General features: G+C 44.0%; 1 protein-coding gene across 4 annotated transcripts in view; it reads right to left on the bottom strand.

The window, feature by feature from the left end:
* Positions 1 to 16,154, bottom strand: part of LARP1 (La ribonucleoprotein 1, translational regulator) — a 66,535-nt gene extending 50,381 nt beyond the window's left edge. Inside the window, exon 1 of one of the 4 annotated variants that reach the window (XM_083728719.1) lies at positions 15,190 to 16,154. In XM_083728719.1, the coding sequence (XP_083584845.1) occupies positions 15,190 to 15,679 (490 nt within the window). In that variant the 5' untranslated portion in view covers positions 15,680 to 16,154. The remainder of the gene's footprint in view (positions 1 to 15,189) is intronic. The other 3 variants (XM_083728717.1, XM_083728720.1, XM_083728718.1) reach the window with 3 other exon arrangements.
* Positions 16,155 to 19,107: the final 2,953 nt, after the last annotated feature.

Raw genomic sequence — 19,107 nt, 5'->3', positions numbered from 1 at the left:
GTTTTAACCTGACCCAACCTGCAACAAAAGCCAAACTGCTGAACTTGGCTCTAAGATTTGAAAATAAATATGAAAAGATTTATTCCAACAATTACTACCGCGATAAAACATATACACCAGTCTTGCATTTAACCACTCATCTGGATGCCACTGGCGACCAGAGAGAGAATGTGGAATCTTGTCTCCACACCCCAGTGTGTAGTCTGACAAAGGAGGAGCAGAGCAATCTGTCCATCTTTCACAAGTCCACTTGGCTTCCGCCGAGGCCACAAAGGAAGAGAAGCAGAAGCACAACACTCAAGATACGGAGGAATGGAGCAATCCACCAGCCAACTGTGCTTCTAAGCTGGACGTACAGGAAGCAAAGCCCCTTCTTGCACGTCCAATTTGAAATCAAGCGGACAGGTAGCAATCCATGCCTCCTCCACCAACCTGCTGCATTTCCAGACCAGCCTGGGGAGAGGGGAAATTTTTAGGGAAATTCCCCATTTGAGGTAAAACAGACAAATAAAAAGAAAATGCAGGCTAGTAACTTTTAGAAACTTACTAAGAAGGCTAACATATATACAGGTATATATTACAAAAATAAAAGGTCACAGCTGCTTTTTCTCTCAGCGACTTATCTGTACCTGGAGAGAACAGGACATTCCCTATCGTAGCCCCCACCCTCCTGATAACTGTGCAAATTGGATAAGTAGCAAAATCCTTGCCTGATCCACAAGACCAAGTGCCCCACTGTCAGTGTGGAGAAAGTACTAGGTGGATTAAGAATGAACAAGAGAAAAGTAATGCCCATTTATCAGTCCAGTGAAGCAGCTGGTGACCCAGCTCCTGTGCTCTGCCTTTTAATCACCAGTAAGCCTTAAGTGATACTGTTAGACACACAGAGCCATGGGGAGGGAGATACAATGAGCCAGATATACTGCTTCACTGCCCTTCCACCAGCAAATGAAGGAAACCTGTCACCTGTAGGCACTACAGGATATACGGAGGCCAACAGACTTGACACTCAGTTTAAGCTAAGCCTTTCAATGGCCATTCCAGTTAGAAAGAAGGCACTGCAATCAAACAAGGAAATATATTTTTCGTTTGCACAACACCTGTGACTAACTATAGGGAGAACTTTCAATATTGTACAAATCAGTTATCTGTAAAGAAGAGGCAGCATTTTTGTACTGCAGCAGTCCTATTGAATTTTCTCATTTTGTAGCCATGCGTCACATAAAAGTACCACTGGGAGGACAAACTGGGACAAGATAGATTATGCTAAGGATAGCCTACAGCACCTGAGCACCCTCCAGTTTTGATGCTGGTCACACATGGAGTGTTTGCAGTACTTTATTGTCCCAATAATGGTTCTGCCAGATGTTTTCCCCTCATATAACAAATATTGAAAGAGAATTCCATGTCATCAATGACTGGGCCAGATGTTTTCCCCTCTCAACCTAACTTACTACTTCACAACAACTGTTTGGTTAAAGACAGCATTAAAACCTATTCCAGTCAGTATCATTTTTAATCACATGCTTTTTTAATGCTTCTTCCAAAAGTATTAAAAAATGTAGAACTTCTCTCCAAAACATACAAAGATACTTCTCAGGAGTTCTACCTACTACTAGAATGGCTGAATTATTAATATTCTCCAAGAGTGTGCCATTACTGTGACCACAAAAGATAACTTCTGAATGGTAATTTAGAGCAACCTTTTAATTTGGTCATGTGCAGCAAGTAAGTGACCTCCAGCCCCCATACTCCTCTCACTCCCCACCAAAAAAATATGGGAGGGAGGAGTACATACACACAAACCACAGATCTTGAGATAAAACAGAGGAACATTCCAACTGCCTCTGTATCTAACTGCACTCATATTCTCTCTCCTGGCAGGCACAAAGGGAAACAGTACCCACTGTGCTCATGGGTATGACTTTTTTTATCCCATCCCAGCTGGCCTTGACTATTGCAGGTGCCAGCTTCCAACAGGCTAAGTGGGAACAGGGTAAGCAATCACACCTGCAATACTTATTTTCAATGCTCTTTTTGAATAGCATTCTAGAATAGCAGCTCCTTCAAATTAAGGGCAAGAGCATTTTAATTGCTTCCTTAAGAGGCTTGTTTTTGTGCTGTTTTCCTACTGGTATCACAGTCATTGGGTAAATTAGGTGGCAAGATTATTGCTTCCTCAAGAAATTAAAAAAATAAGGGAATCTTATAGCTGAGCTGCTCTAATATTCAAACTTTAAAACAGATGCTTAAGTGTATTTTAGAGCACAGTATACAGAACTCTTTTATACAGGAAACAGTTTGATAACAATACAGTGGTACCTTGGGTTACAGACGCTTCAGGTTACAGACTCTGCTAACCCAGAAATAGTACCTTGGGTTAAGACCTTTGCTTCAGGATGAGAACAGAAATTGTGCAGTAGCAGTGAAGCGGCAGCGGGAGGTCCCATTAGCTAAAGTGGTACCTCAGGTTAAGAACAGTTTCAGGTTAAAAACGGACCTCCAGAATGAATTAAGTCCTTAACCCGAGGTACCACTGTACTCATTTCAAGTCATGATATTTGCAAACAAAACCCTGCTTAATATAACTATCTTCTATAGAAGTGTAAGATGCACAGATTTGACAGAAATCTCTTTGTAATTGCAGAATCACTATAAAGAGTATAATACAAACCTGGCAGCACGTACATTCTGATGAATGTGCTGGTACCACAAAAAGAGGCAAAAGTTAAACTATGGTACACAAAAGCTTGGATTTCAAATAACTTTTCATTGGGCAGATTCTTCATTTCTGCTGAGTTCATTGTGAGTGAACAATCAATCAAAAGAAGCAGTTTTCCATGGCCAATTACAGCTCAGTGGCAGAACATCTGCTATCCATGCAGAAGGTCCCAGGATTAGTCCCTATTAACTTTGGCTAGGGGGCTGGGGAAAACTCCCTCTCTAAAACCCTGGAGAGCCACTGCCAAATTAAGGTAGATGGACCAGTGATCTGACTCTGTAAGGCAGCTTCCTATGTTTCCAATTTTTGTCAGACCACCATAAATTCTAGACAAATAGTATTCAATAAGCAGTAAGACACCACTGCTGCATTTTTCCAAGTGAAAAAAATGGTTATGGTGCCACCATTAAACTACAGTAGCACCACAGCAACATTTGACAGTTTAGGGCAGTGTATTATCAGTTACAATAACCGGGTCAGAGGAGTTATAAAAGTTCCACATCTTGTCTCAACATGGAACTAATGGGAGAAGCTGTCTAGAAACTGAGTAAGCTGCCACCAGTATGCAGACATCCCACTCTATTTTCCCCTATTTCAGCCAGATATGGTGGTGTTAATGATTGCTTGAAATCACTAATGCACTTGATAAGGGTGCATGGACTCAATCTTTACAAGATGGATAGTTATCATGAGTGAGCCTTGGGGGAGGGGAATGTGACTTTGCTATGCTAGAAGGACTTTGAGTTTTCAAAGTGATAGTGGGGGATTTGATTATGGTCCGACACTAACCAACCTGACTTAGCATCTCTACAGCCCCAGGACCTCCTTCACACTTCGGTCTACCCTACAAAGCTAGTACAGCCTACACAGTTTTAAATCCACCCAATCAATGACAATTTCTTCCTTCACAGATTTAGGACTGCAAGAACTGACAGCTTTGCTCTCTGAATAATGAGAATGTCCATGCTACCATACCAGCTGAGCAATGTCCAGACACTTTATCACAAGCATGACATACTGTAGATGCTTAGAAAGTCCCACAGATACATTTGTTGAACACATACAAAGTATCAGTCCTATAATGCTACAAGAACTCACTCTAGCATAAAGCGCCCTCTCCTCACATCCTGCAGAGAGCAGACTAAGTTGTCATATGCCATATGTCAGGCATAGGCAAACTCAGCCCCCCAGATGTTTTGGGACTACAACTCCCATCATCCCTAGCTAACAGGACCAGTGGTCAGAGATGATGGGAATTGTAGTCTCAAAACATCTGGAGGGCCAAGTTTGCCTATGCCTGCCATATGTACTGGGCACTCCAATGGATTTCCACAGGAAGCAGCCATTCTGCTAAACACCTTCTCACACAGACTGCACCACAAATATTAGTAAGACTGGGGCTATTTTGCAGCAAGATGTCGGCCCTTGTTCCTCTTCAGAAGTTGTGACATTCATAGACAAGGAAGTCCCACACCTAGCAAAAGATTATCTTGCTCTTTCACCAGCAAATATTTCCAAAGAGACAAACCTTCACCTGTGACAGAAACTGCAAGTAAAGCTCTGTTATGCCATTTAATGTGGACCTTGTTCTTAAAAGGAGAATGACAGGTTTTAGCTTTACTAGACTGCCTTATGACACTGAATGAACAAAATGCGGGCCCATTCTTTACCTAGACTATCTCATTAACCCTTCCTTACAGCTCTGCAAGTCCATCCAGTAAATTCATAACTGAGGAAATTTTGGGGTACATTCTTGGCTCTTACTACACACTAACAAGGGATTCTGTGCACAAATTCAAGGAAAGAGAGAGAGCAGCCTCTATGAAGAGTAAAAGTCAAAGGTGGGGTTTTTTTTGCACACAACTCTTTCTATCCTCCTAAGCAAGCAAGAGGCATTATCATAGATAAGAACGGCTAAAGCACTCAAGGTGAAAGGTGGGGCCTTGAGAGAACCCTGCATTTCAAATACCACAAGTTCCTCCACCCCTGCCTTATACACCATGTGCCCATGGGGCCCTTACGGAGCTAATGAGGAACTTGAAATGCTCAGGATCGGTGTCAGAAATTAGCCAGGTGCATTTTGCAACTGGCACAGGTCCAACTGTGATCACGTGGAGATCTCTGGGTGCCAGGTGGCCGACTGACATCTCCATCTGTCTGGCCCCTCCAGTTTTTTCAAGCAAGTAAGCAGAAGAGCTTATTTATTGCATTTACCGTATAGGCCACCTCTTCCTCCAAGGAGTACATGGTTCACCCCCATGAGGTAAGTTAAGAGGCTGTGACTGGCCCAAGGTCACCAGTGCACTTCATGACTGAGTGGGGATTTGAACTCTGATCTCCCATGTCTTTGATACTCTAACCACTACATTACACTGGCTTCCTAGGGTACTTTTGCTATGGGGCTGCTATATAAATTAAGTAGGTAAAGAAATATAGGATAAGCAAAATGTCACTTAGAAAAGGATCTGAAATATTTTCCTTCAAGGTTGAATCCGCTTTAGGCTGGATTGTTTTATTTGATGTTTTAATGTGTTGTAACCCACTTTGATATTTGTTCTTTAAAATACAAAGTGGTACAAAAATGAATTAATAATAATAAACTTCAATGCAAAAAAGGCACCTAGACATTCTATTGTGGCAACCATAACGCAAGTTTAAGGTGCCATTTGAGAATTAGCTTATATATTTGAGTCTCTAACACTGAGTATGAGAGCCATTTGTTTTAGGTACAAGCCACATATAAAGTAAGCAACGTTTATTCAGAGAACTTTATATGCAAGTGAACTAACTAACAAAACTAAAGTCTGAAGTAACTTGATTAAATATGAGTGCTTCACTGACACTACTGAATACACAGAAAATAAGTAAGACAAAAATGCCTGCTATGGCTACAAGATTAATGACTCTTGCCCATTTAGAGTGCCAACAGTATTTCAAAAAGCAAAGTGTAAGAAAGGTCAACTGCAGCTCAACTTCCAGGATGTTGCTCAAAACAATTAGTATAAACTGTTAACAGTTTAACACTGAATATCTATACAACTGCACCCTCTTTATCATTATTGTCCTCCAATCACTCTTCCATACTATCAAATTCTCACCAAAGATACTGCCCATATAGCTTAAAAACACCAGCTAGCCCTATGGATGCAAGAACAAGCCTCTTGGATTTTAAGACATGCAGTTCTAACAACCACCCACACAAGATCACCCTATTAAAACAGACTGCACACACTAGATTGGACAACTGGCAGCTGCTTTGGGAAACCATCCTTCTTTGTTGAAAATATTTTAAATGTAGCCAATTGCCATGTAAACTCACTAGCATATGTGGAGTCCCACACAAAGGGAACTATGACTGACACAACTAAATCCCCCAAATGATTCAAAGTTGAGTCCCCTCTTCCTGGTGAAAAATCCTATGCCTCCCTCCATGCACTTCAAAATATATTCCTATGCAAATAAACCAGTAATTCCACAATGCTAAGCTAATCAATTCATTCAACGGTGAAATTCACAGCTCCCAGGTCCTATCAGCTATTGTCTCTGCTCAGACCAGAGAAACTGCTGGTTAAACAACTGCACTGCAGGGCCACAATATGAAGCCGTTTTTCACTATTAATCCCTTCACTACTCAATAAAATGTGGGTGTCTATCATTTGCATGAAGCCAATCACCAGGATTTCAGTTATTTCTCTGTTTTTAAAAGGTACATTATACCAGGATTCCTAAGCCAGTGATTTAATTATTGAATTATTTATGTACCTTCAAATACAAAACTGAGGAAGCCACAGCAAGCCAGAAAAATCAAAATTATGACCAAATTAACAAGCAAGCTTCCCTTAACTATAATGTATAATATGCATCACAGTACACAACACAACTGGCCTGCTCTCCCCATCATAAGACTTATCTATAAAACAAAGAAAACCATACAAGTAGCCCAAGAGACCAGAAGGAGCAATCTTGTGCCAAGGCAAAATACAGTGGTACCTTCGGTTATGAACGGGATCCGTTCCAGAGGCCTGGCTGTATCCCAAAAATTCTGTAACCGGAGGACCGCTTCTGTGCACGTGCATGGCGCCACAGAGCACTTCTGCGCATGTGAGAGCGGCAAACCCACTTCTGGGTTTGCAACGGCCGTAACCCAAAGATTCCGTAACCTGGAGGTTACGCAACACGAGGTACAACTGTATTGACTAGGAGCATTCAGAGTAAGGAGATGTGTTGAAGTCAATTCTGCAAGGTCTCAGTCAGGTCTTCTACAAACTCACTATAAAATTTATATGATTCCTATGTCACTTTTAGTCGGCAAGACACATAAAATTATCTTCACCTCACATGCTTCCTCAAAATGTCACACCTTAATATTGTTGTCCTGCTGACTAGAACTGAGGCAGAGATATTTATTAGCATGTACACAAATCCAACTTGCATAGTACATGCTACGGCTTCATGAGTCACCAACTCCACTAATCCTGCCAAAGGCCAATCAGAAAACACAGGGGTGAGTGGGAATGTAAAATCCAATTTACTGGCCCATCCTGCTCCTTCAAAGATATGGTGAGGTGAAAAGATGATCCACAGCAATTGAAATTTCAACTTAAGTGTTTTTAAGTAAACAATTATGGGAGATATCCAACTAATGTATCCCATCAGTGCAAGGATTCCATCAGTGCTATGGAACTTCTCTCCTCCCCCTGCATGATCCCTAAATCTGTTCTAGGGGTTCTCCTAACCCTTAAAGGAAATTTGAGGAGGTTGTGGGAAGAGGAGGGGGAATTTCCATTGTGCAAATGTAAATGCATGTGCTGACGGGATGTGTTAGTTGGATACACCCTATTTCAGCGAACACCCTACATCAGCAAAATGGGAGACCTTGGCCTATCTTACAGGTGTTACAAGAATTACTAAAAAGGGGCATATGATACACTTTTATTTAGCAACAAGTGCCATATAACTATTAATAAATTTCTCAACTTAAAATGCGAGAGACTGAACCTTGAGTCTCATACAGGTGCAGGTAATGAAGAATTCCTATTCTTACAGAAGACAATTACTGTCTTTATGTCACTTTCGCCTAGTGAAAAAACTGCTTTAAAGAAAAATGCATCTTACACCATCCAATGTCAAAAATCTGTCAATTCTTACCATGTAAAAATCACCAACAGAACATGTGATTATCAGTTTGTTTACATTCAAAGTAATTTACGTTTGAGACTTGAAGAGGGCTTGCAGAAGTCACAATCCACCCTGATTATCATTAAGATTCAATGTAAAAATGTTTTCTAAACTGGGAACATCCTTCATTTCCCTCCTTTTAAAATAACATTAAGCACCCTTGCATACTGTTCTTGGGAAATATATTCATAAAGGTAAAGGGACCCCTGACCATTAGGTCCAGTCGTGACCGACTCTGGGGTTGCGGCGCTCATCTCGCTTTATTGGCCGAGGGAGCCGGCGTACAGTTTCTGGGTCATGTGGCCAGCATGACTAAGCCGTTTCTGGCGAACTAGAGCAGCACACGGAAACGCCGTTTACCTTCATGCCGGAGCGGTACCTATTTATCTACTTGCACTTTGCAATGCTTTCGAACTGCTAGGTTGGCAGGAGCAGGGACCGAGTAACGGGAGCTCACCCCGTCGCGATCCGAACCACCAACCTTCTGATCAGCAAGTCCTAGGCTCTGTGGTTTAACCCACAGCGCCACCCATGTCCCAAATATATTCATACATTAATCTTAAAATGACCATAAGACTAAAACCCTAAACATAGCTACTTTGGGAGGAAATCACACAGAAATGAATGTACTCACTTCCAAACAAACATATTTAGGCTTGGGATGCAAGTGCCCAGACAGTTCCAGTTAAAACAAACCAAAGAACAGGGTAGAAAACTTGAATGAGAGGCAACTAGAGCCTTTACAGTTGGAAATCCTAGAGATTTAGGATTGTTCTAGGGAGGACCAGACAATGTGATGTGAATCAGTTTTCACTCAAACATTACATTCCACAGCTTCTCTTGAACAAATAGTGCACAGAGCAAAGGTCTAGAATAAAACTGAAGGGCATAGTGAAGGGAATAAATGACCTTTGATGCACTTCAAAAGGAGAAATTCCACCCAAATGTCTTCTGTCAAACATTAAGAAGAAAAACCATTCCGGAGTAGTAGATCATAATTAAACCAACTTTTTAAATAACATATCCTTTAATTTTGGAGTAAGCTGCATGTACATTTGGTGATGAATTCCAACACTGCAATTCTGCCCTTACTCTAAAACCATCTTTCCCCACCTGGTGCCCTCTAGTTCAGGCTCCCTCAACCTCGGCCCTCCAGATATTTTTTGGCCTACAACTCCCATGATCCCTAGCTAGCAGGACCAGTGGTCAGGGATGATGGGAATTGTAGTCTCAAAACATCTGGAGGGCCGAGGCTGAGGAAGCCTACTCTAGATGTTTTAAGATCACAATTTCCCTCAGCCCCAGCCAGCATGGCCAATAGTCGGGAATGATGGATGTTGCAGTCCTACAATTTCTGGAGAGTTAATCAAGGCCAACAATACTGCAGTATGTCACAGAAAGGGGCAAAATCATGCCGCTGATACGTTATCTAGTCCCACCCACAATGCTGTGACATGTTGCAGAAAATAGGTTGGAACCATGCTGCTGTCAGCTCTCTCACAAGTAGCAAAATTAGTTTCATGGTTGAACTGAAGTGAAGTAAGTGCGCTTCAACTCTCACTTTTCTGCAGCAGTCAGCTGAGTCACATGTTATTTTAATAACCTTTTCAAACAGAAAACAATTAGGATGGAAACTTTTAAGATTAGGGTGAATAAAGGTGTGTCCCTGTGGAGAAACACCTTATCCTACAAAATCATGCAAAAAGGGGTGGAGAATAGGACACTTGGCTATCTTCTCAAGAAGTATAGTTCATATATTAATTTATAAGACCACAAGACACAAAAACGTGTTTGTTCAACTCATGGAAAACCATAAGGTGATTTTAAAATTTTTGGCTAATTGACTGAGCAACTGTGACATATCGGATTCATACACCAGGCAACCTCAGAGGCAACACAATAGCTCTTCTCAGAAATATAGAATCCAAAATTGTGCGGTTTCTTTTATATATCAGTTGCAATAGTAGTAAAGTGCACATAAACCTCCTCTGCACGGTCTACTGTTTTCCAGACTAGAAGATCCAAATATTATGTTTATTATTTATTTAGTCCTCCAGTTTATAGGCCAGCTTTCATCACATCAACATGATCCAAGGGTGATTTCCAACAAAGCAAAAAATCTAACCATGATTTAAAAGCAGCCCAATAATAAAATAATTAATTGAGAAACAGCATGAGAATTAAACCAGAGAGTACTTACTGATTTACTGCAAATGCCTGGGAAAAGCAGGTTATTTCTACAAGTCAGCGGAAACTACCAGAGTTACTGCTGTCTGAGCTTCAGTGAGAAAGACATTCCAGATTTGGGGAACAACAACACAGAAGACCATCTCGCACATCACCATATTGGGATGGAACAGCAATTAAAGCATTACTTATCTGTGTTAAGTGAACCTGCAACTACCTCACAAGTCAAACAATGATTTATCACACTATCCTATTCCAGTGATCACTCTCTACATTCTGATCATTAGCATGTTTGTGAACAAGCTCTGTTCACTGACTACTGACATGCATTGGCCTGCCACTTTAATCTGCTGTAACTTAATCTGTAGCGGCCATAGAACTATGAAAGTCCCAAAGATTATAGACACACACATTTCCAGGACTTGTTGGGGGAAACCACAATACTCAATCGCTTTCTGAATTTATGTTACTTTTGTATTACCATAAAACAAAGCATGGATGTACAAAAAGCAATGGCTGCTTTCTCAACTTTTTCTCAAAAACCAACAAGCTCCCAGACAGGCCTATATCCCATTATTGCAAAGCTCAGATATAAGACAACTTCCTCCTAGCTAATCAAGCTCTGACATGCAGCACCTTCGCTTGTTCTAACTGCATGCAGAAAATTGCTTTTTAAAATCAAAATATGTTAAATGTTTGAGAGTCACCAGTCTACTTTTCCACCAGCCTTAATAGCAAGTCCATTGCTATGCTCTTTGGATGTTGATCCCATTGAAAACAGTGGGATTCTACACAAACATGCACTGACCATACCAGGTTGTCAAAATAAATAATCTACAACTGTACCTTCCACAAACTTTTGTAATCCGCCTACAAATGCTTTTCAGAATTCTCAATATGCACCCTTGGACTGAACTTAGCTCCTCAGATAAAATCTGGTTTGTGCCATTCAGTGTAGCATCATTATTTAAAATCATCCCTGTAAGCAGCACAATTTAAAATATCATTATATTTGGCATCACATTTGATGTTGCACTTCTATCTTACGACCCTTCAGTCTGTTGCCCAATACTACAGGCAAAATTCAAACAGCAAGCTGAAAAGCTCAATTATACTTTTAGGATGTCATATCCATTGTTCTGGGTAATCAAGAACAAGGCTGGTTCACACATAATGCCAAACAATGATTTGGTATTGCATGCATGAGCCTTGTGCTAGCACACTTCTCCTCCCCCTATACGTGCTAAGTCAATGTGACTTTCTTTTTATCACAAACCATTATTTTTAATTATGTGGGAGATGGAAAATTATGCTTTGCGCTTGTCTTGAAACCAGGATTACAAGTCTGCTTTGAGGTTTGCAACCTGGATTCAAGTCAAGCAAAATTCTTGTGGAACCAAACCAGGAGTTGGTGTTATGGCTACACTGAAACGTAGCCTCCGGCATGGTCCAGAGGGGCATGATGCAGCAACTTTGCGACTAAGTCAGTGCCAAAACCAGAAGCTGCTGAAAATTATACATATATATTTATACACTAGCAGTTTGATACAAGTTATAGACTTATTTGCAAGTAGCATTTTTCCCCAAATCAGTTGTGGGCAAATTTCCCCAATATAGAAAAACAGCTGCCACATCACCTTTGCCAATATTAAGCTTTAGAAATCATTACTACAACGCACAAAGATTTTTCTTAGCACAGAAACTTCAGGATGCTTACACATATATTTTCAAGCAGAAAGTACTAAATAGAGAAAACTCCCATATTAAGTTTTTTAATTTGTGCAACATGCTATAAAAGAAAGCCACCTTAAACCAAAGCCTATCACATAGTTCTCAATCACTGCATGGTTCAATCTGGTATTCTCCAACTACATCATGTTTATGTTGCAAATTATATATAAAATAACAAGCAGCAGAAAAAACAGTGCTACGAGAGCGGAATAATTTGCCAAAGCTAGTATTGTACAAATTATGGCCACTGCTGCCAAGAAGCAGAAATCTTTGCAGCATTTGCTTTACCAGGGGGCTTTTTAGACAGCCCTACAAAAGGTGGATTACTGAAACACTATGGGTATGATCCATTTGCACCATGAGATGGCACTTGTGAACAAGTCAATTGGGTGGGGGGAGATTTGCAAGTACTTCCAATATCCCTGTCCAGTCCTCCCTCTCCATGCATTGCAAGTTAGCTGTGCTTGCATCAGGTGAGGATAGAATATCAGTATGGGGATATGTGAGGTGGCTGTCCTGTCATACCACCTACCTGTGTGCACACACAGGTAAGAACAAAACTGTTAATCACTACTGGAATCTTCCGTTTGTAGGTAAAGTGCCCACCACATAAGTGCATTGTGCCCTATACATGTTTCTTTCACAAAAGTGACATTTCTTATTTAGGGACAAAGTCTATTTGTACTATTGTACTGTTATGGGCTTCCTCATCAAGTTTTACATATGTTCACCTACATAAAAGGTTCATTAAAAACAAAAACATTTAAATAATGAATTTCAGTTATGTTATCTTACCAGCAAAAGTAAAGCAAAAAAGTAATTTACCCAACTAGTTTAACACATGAAGTATCCCAAGTGTTCCAAGTACACTCAATATTATACAAAGCATGCTAGAAACTCTCTACGTAATGGAACTTTAACCTCTGGAAGACTCGCTCATAAATATGTCCCAACAAGCCAGTATTATCATACTTCTAAGCTGACACAGTTGAACAAACTGGACAGCATTATTAAATCTATTCTAATGATCTTGCATTTGTGATAATAAGCACTACCACTCCCTGATTTTGAAGGGAGAAAAATAGCATTTGAGCCAGGTGCTGCACAGCAGTGCGTCTTACAGGAGTCAGTAAAACTTGATGATTCATCATATAATATAGTACAAGCATTCATGAGCAATCTAGTATTACGTTTGGCAATAATATAAACAATTTTGAAGACTTGGACTCAATAAAGCTAGTAGTTTAAAACTGCTCCTTTTGTTGTCGTTTCCTCAAAAAGCAGTTCAGATTTCACCTCCATAAGCTAAACATGAGCTTAGCTATCTCTCCTGTAATAAGTTATGCCTGTCCTCCCTGCATATCATCCAGGAACATATGGAAGGGGCATATAAGAAACAGCTTTCTGGTAGTGGTCTGATTATGCAATACTCTCTTGAATTTCTCCAAGGCCATCTATATATGTTAAAAGGTGGAGAAAGTTGCTGTAACATTCCAAGCGACCGCCTCAGTGTAACAGGAAAGTCTCCAGCCTCTCTATTCCACTCTTCCCCCAGTTTCAAAGCTAGAAATAGAGGGCTAGAGCATGTCATCTGAATTCCAACTATGAACACACTGAGAACCCAGGCCGAAGGTTTAAATGTCACAGTACTGGCCCAGTTCAAACCCCTAAGAGTGAAAAGGCCCAGCAGCTTTAACGTACAAAGGATGTAAGCCCACGTGGACTTTTAGAAGACCTTTGTCCCACATCCACTACCCTATGGATCCTCCAGTAGCACTGTAACACGTGTCCGCGAGTGTTTCGGGGTTACTGAAAGGGGGGAGGCGGTACTGCAGAGGACGAGGCCGCACATGGGAAACCCAGCTTCCATGTGCGAGGCCTAGCTCATCTTTTCCTGCTCTCACCCGCTTGACGGGGTGCGGGGGGGGGGAGAGCGGGTTTCACTGTCACCCTCGGAAAAATACGCGCTGAGGCCCTGAAAGGGGGTGGGGGTGTTTCTTCGGAGCCGCCTGTCAAAAGAAAGGCGAGCGGCGGCCCAGCGGCGGGGAGTGAGAGGAAGAGAGGTCCAAACGGGAAGGCCCCACGGCGAGCTCAGGAGAAATCACATGCTCTCCGCGACAGAAAAACCACGTTGCCTTTGCTGCAGCGGAATGCTGGGAAAGGGAGGAAGCGCCGAGCACGGCGGCGCACAGTCACACACACCCACGCCCGGCCATTGGGCGGCGGGGCGCTGAGCGACGGGAGCTTTCAAACCGTCGCCAGAGGCACGTTTGCACCGGGGCCTAGAGCGGCGCGGCGAGGAACCTTCGGAAACGCACCGCCTCCCGCTCCCCGCCTCACAGCGCGGCCGCCGCCGGGCCGCGTCCAGCCTTTGGGGCCTTCCCTTTCCTATGCCTATTTGCATACAACATGCTCTCCTCAGGGGTCTTTCTCCAAAGGGGCCCCCAGCTGTCCGCCCCCCCCCCCGTGTATAAGACAAATAAACGTTCGACAGTTTTAAACAACAACAGCCAACCTGCATTTTTAAATCCTCTCCGGCTACTTTGAAAGGTCACAGTCACACTCAACACACCCCAAATATGCCGGGCTTCCCTGCCGACTTTCGGTCGGGGTTACGTCTAAGCCTCACGAGCTCCTCTCCCCCTCAGCCAACCAACCACCACGCCATTTAAAAAGCGAGGCTATTCGGGGAAAGGAAGCGGCGTGTGTGGGGGGGGGGGGAGATCGCTCATGAAACATTCACGATCCGATCAGTGCTGCAACGGCGGGGGGTGCCTTCCGTGCCCGCTCGCCGCGGGGTTTTAAGTCTTAAAAGATTTATTCACTTCAGTTCCCACAGGAAAAGCCCGATTCCCTAAGCACGCACGGGAAATGGGGAGGCACGCGGGGGTGGCACCCTTCCTCCCGCTCCCCCCTTCTTTTCTTTCCCTTCAATAAAGGTAGTTCCACCCATGCCCAGCGCGGGCGTGTTTCCCAGCGAGCAAGGCCTTGGACGTCTCACGCTCGATTTCGAAAGCCCCGTCCCACCATGCTTGCATCCACCCTCCATTTGCCTGCCATCGATCCCGCGCTCGCTCTTCCCCCCCATTAATTTTTCTTATAACGAAGCGGATCAAGGAGCGGAGGGCGAGGTGAGGTACAAGCAGGGTGGATGCAGATGGACAAAGACGGGGTGGAGTTCCACCGTCGGGAGGGGGGGGGAGGCGGGTGTGTGTGTGGAGAAGAGAAAATGTCACCATATTGCGGAGGGAAGATCGCCCTCCGCCAGTGGCCGCGACGCTCTTCCTTCGCCGATTGCCCCAAACGAGACCACCATCACCGAAAGCAACGCCCCCCTCCCTCCCTCGCCCGGGTCCCCCGCTGCTACCCACCTGGGGGCGACTGTCCGTTGAGGGTGACCAGCGCCACCGGGGCGTTCTTAGTCCAAGGGTTCACCTTGGGCGGGGGGGCCTCGATGAATTCCTTGCGTCCAACGCCTCCCGGCTCGCCGCCCTCCTCGCCGCCGCTGCTGCTGCTACCGGCCTCGCTGGGCAGCCGCGTCGAGTCGGTGCCGCCGCCGCTCCTCTGGTGCAGCAGGTTCTCCTTCTCCTGGTTGTTACTGTCCTCCTTCTGCTGCTTGATGCTGGGGGGCTTGAGCAGCGCCCCGTTTCGGCGCAGATGCTGCTCCCCCACGTTGCCGCCGCCGCCTTCCTTGCTGCAGCTGTCGGGGCCGCCCCCCTTGCCCTCGTCGGCGTTGGCCTTCTCTCCTTGGTGCAGGAGGTGCTGCTCCCCTTTCTCCTGAGGCTTCTTCATCACCAGCCCGTGCTCCTCGGAAGGCAGCAGGGGGTTCGCGGGCAGGAGAGCCTCCACCTGGGTAGCCATCTGCGCCCCCGCGGAGCCGCCTCGTGCCCCCGGCTCCAGGCTCTCCCCGGACAACACGCGCCCGCCCCAAACTTTGCCGACTTCCCCCTCCCACCCCCGAAAACCGCCTCGCCTCGCCCGGAGCTCTCCTGCCTCCCCTCTTTCTCTCTCTTTCTGCGCCCCCCAACCCCTTCCTCAGTCAGATGCGCACCCCGGAGCCACGGGGTGGGGGCTCGAGCCGCCGGCTTCCTCCCCCCACCCTTGAAACCCAACCCCGGCGTGCCCCCTCCCCGTCTCCTCTAATGCCGCCGCAGCAATATGGAGAAGCAAGGAGACCACGCGACTGGCCGGGCGGGAGCGCGCGCCCTTCAGCCAGCTCCGCCTTAGAGAGGCCCCCAGGAGCGCGCACGCCGGTCTCGGTCGCGAGCGCGCCTAGGAAGTTGGGGAAGGCGAGCGAGCGGGCAGGTAGCCCGAGCTCAGGGCGGTGGGTGCGCCAGGGACGGGACGCGCGCGTGCCTGATGCAACTCGGCGAGAAAGAGGAGACGCTCCTTAAAGGGACCGAAGCAGGCGCGGTTGCCGACTTGGGGCCTCTCCGCGCAGGCGCCGCCACCCTGCTTCCCGGCTCCGGCTAGCCCTCGGGAGGCACAACACGGCCTGCTCGACTCCAGCGAAGCTATAGCTAGCTAGTCCCAGCTGTTTGCTTTTGGGAGTAGCCAAATAACTAACGGAGCCTGCCGAATGGCCGGATCCTATGGATCCTTTTGGGAGTAGATCCCGCGTGTGCATAGAATTGCATTTCTTTCTCTTCTCTGTAGCAGCCTTCAGAGCCATTTAAGGCTCTGAGCCGGTAGCCGTCAGCCACAGAGAGGAATCTACTCGCTCCCACTTTCCTCTATCATCCTAATTAGCACCTTTCCCTCTTCTGTACATTCTAACTTCGTCTAGCTTTGCCTCTTCCAATTACAAAACTAGCTGGGTCTATCAACCTCTGCTGGGAACTGTAGTTCTGTGACAGGCAAACTGCAATGTGCAGGATTCTTCAGGGGAAGTCGTGTGTTTTAATTGTTTGGTTTGTACACAGCCTGACATTCTTCATGGATGAATGGGGATTTGAGCCTGAGTCTCCCCAGTCCTAGTCTAACACTAAATCATAATTCTAACTGGCCCTACTGGATCTTTGTCCATCAATGGAACTTAGGCAGATAACCTACTAGAGGTGGTGGAGGGGGAGAGAGATCCTCAGAATCTGATTTCCAGGATTACACCTATCCCATGAATGACATGAACAATCTGTTAGTGAAAATCTGGAAGGAATGTGATAAAGAGAAGGTGCAATACTAAAAATTTACAATGCAATTTTGCCTCAGTGAATTTCTGGCCTCCATTTCACAACTGTTTTAATTCTGACAAACTATTATTAGGTACTTAGAAGCATATAACAATGCCGGAACCACATTACTAGTTTGCTAAATGTATCTGCGCTATATTTGACAGAAACATTTTTGTTCTTTTTTTTTATAAAGGAGTAACATAATGTGAAATTTCTGCATCACTCTGCAGTGGTACCACAAAGACATGGATTTACCGCATCAGTAAGAACTAGGTGTAAATTAAACAGTTTAGTTAAGCCAGTTGACCACAGCCATTTCAAACGAGACCTTTAATCCCAGTCTACAACATAGCTCCTACTTTTCACTTTTTATCCGTGTTTGCTTTTCTTTCTGCTTTAACGGCCAACTTGATAGATTATGACTTTCCAATTGAATATCAATATGCTAGTCTAACCAGTCAGTTCCCTAAATAAGGGAGACAATATGGATTCAACACACAATATTGCATTATGTCTCAGTGTAAAGGTGAATGCAGTTTTCAGTAACTGCTTGGACCAAACCACCTTATAACCTTAATGAAAACTCTGGGATGTGTAATGAAGGAGGAGCATCAAACAGCAATTTTTGACAAGCAACACCTACATTCTGATACCTATAGAAACAGCTCGTATTTCAAAATCTGATTCGGATAAAAATTAGACTGTTGAAGACATCCATCAGAAGAGAACTACAAAACTATGAAAAATGCCTGCAGCATGTACAAATTATTCTAGCTTCTTTCTGGCACTTCATTTATAGTTACCTGTCATGTACACACCATCTCTAGTCTGGTAACAAGAATAATCTGTCACTTGCAGTAATTAGGCCCCATAGAAACCCACCTTTGGGAAGAAAAGGATGTCATCAAATGACTATTTCCTGATGTGGAGTAACTGAGAAGCATCACACAAACTTGCTTTACATGTGCTACCAGCAACAATAGTAAATGAAACATTTGTATACTGTGGGTCAGTATTTACACAACTCTGAAAACAAGGTTGCTGACGAATAGCTACATATTAAAACTTTAACATTCAGAGAGGTGTAAAACAAGAGATGCATATGTTACAGATTGCCTTTCCACAAGCTCAAAGTGGTTTTCAATGAATAAATTGACACTTAAAATAGCATTTAAAACTGCAAAATAAAATAACAAAGCATGCAAGATTTATGTAAGACAACAAAAGATAACAGACTCCACTGGCTTCCAACTGAATTGGCTGAAATCACACCCCTATCAGACAGTTTAAAAGTCATTGGGAATCAGCACGTCTTCCTAAAACCAGCTACATACAACTTTGTAATCTGGGGTTGAAATAATTCCACAGCATCAAAACACCATTGTGGAGGCCCTGCTCCCAGCAGCCAAAGGTCTCACTTATTAATGGAATACAAAGCAGACCCTCATTTGATCTACTCATTTGGGGTGGAATTGACACAGGAGAGGTGGTCTCTTAAGGTGTATGAGTCCCAGACCCTGAAGGGCTTTAAAGGTTTAAACCAGAAGCAAACTGGCAGCAAGTGTAGATGATATAGGAGAAATATGTTCAAAGCTCCCCCAATTTGTACTGATTTGGCTGAAAACACACTAGCAGCCAATGCAGATAATATAATGCTAGCTAAACATATTCACACCTCCCAGTATTCAAATGAGCCAGGCAGTTGCATTTTCTATCCACTGAAGCCTTCAAGAGCACAAAGCCTTGAAGTTGATCACATAGTCAGATCACCTCTGTCCAAGAAAGGGCAGAACCTATATGATAAAATGCATCTGATGAGATGCGTCTCTGGCCACCATAATTATCTGCTTATCAGAGATCTGGGAGTTGAGAAAAGTTTATACCTGCTCTAAGAGGAAGAGCAGTTTTTCAGGGTCTGAGGATGACTTGCCCACAGTATTTGTATTCTGTTTCAACCTGATTGCCTCATCCATCTGACAAAGCACTGGTTCGAGGCAGAAATGGCAGATCCCAGGTGCCTGATCACAGAAATCTAGAACTGGTTGTCATCAGCATACTGTTGACACCTCACTCCAAACCCCCAGATTTGCTTTATGACTTGATATATAGATTGGAGTG

The sequence above is a fragment of the Podarcis gaigeae genome (genome assembly GCF_964106915.1).
Source record: "Podarcis gaigeae genome assembly, chromosome: 2".
NCBI lineage: Eukaryota > Metazoa > Chordata > Lepidosauria > Squamata > Lacertidae > Podarcis > Podarcis gaigeae.
Note: the sequence above shows the minus strand (reverse complement) of the source record. Positions and strands in the feature narration are given on the sequence as shown.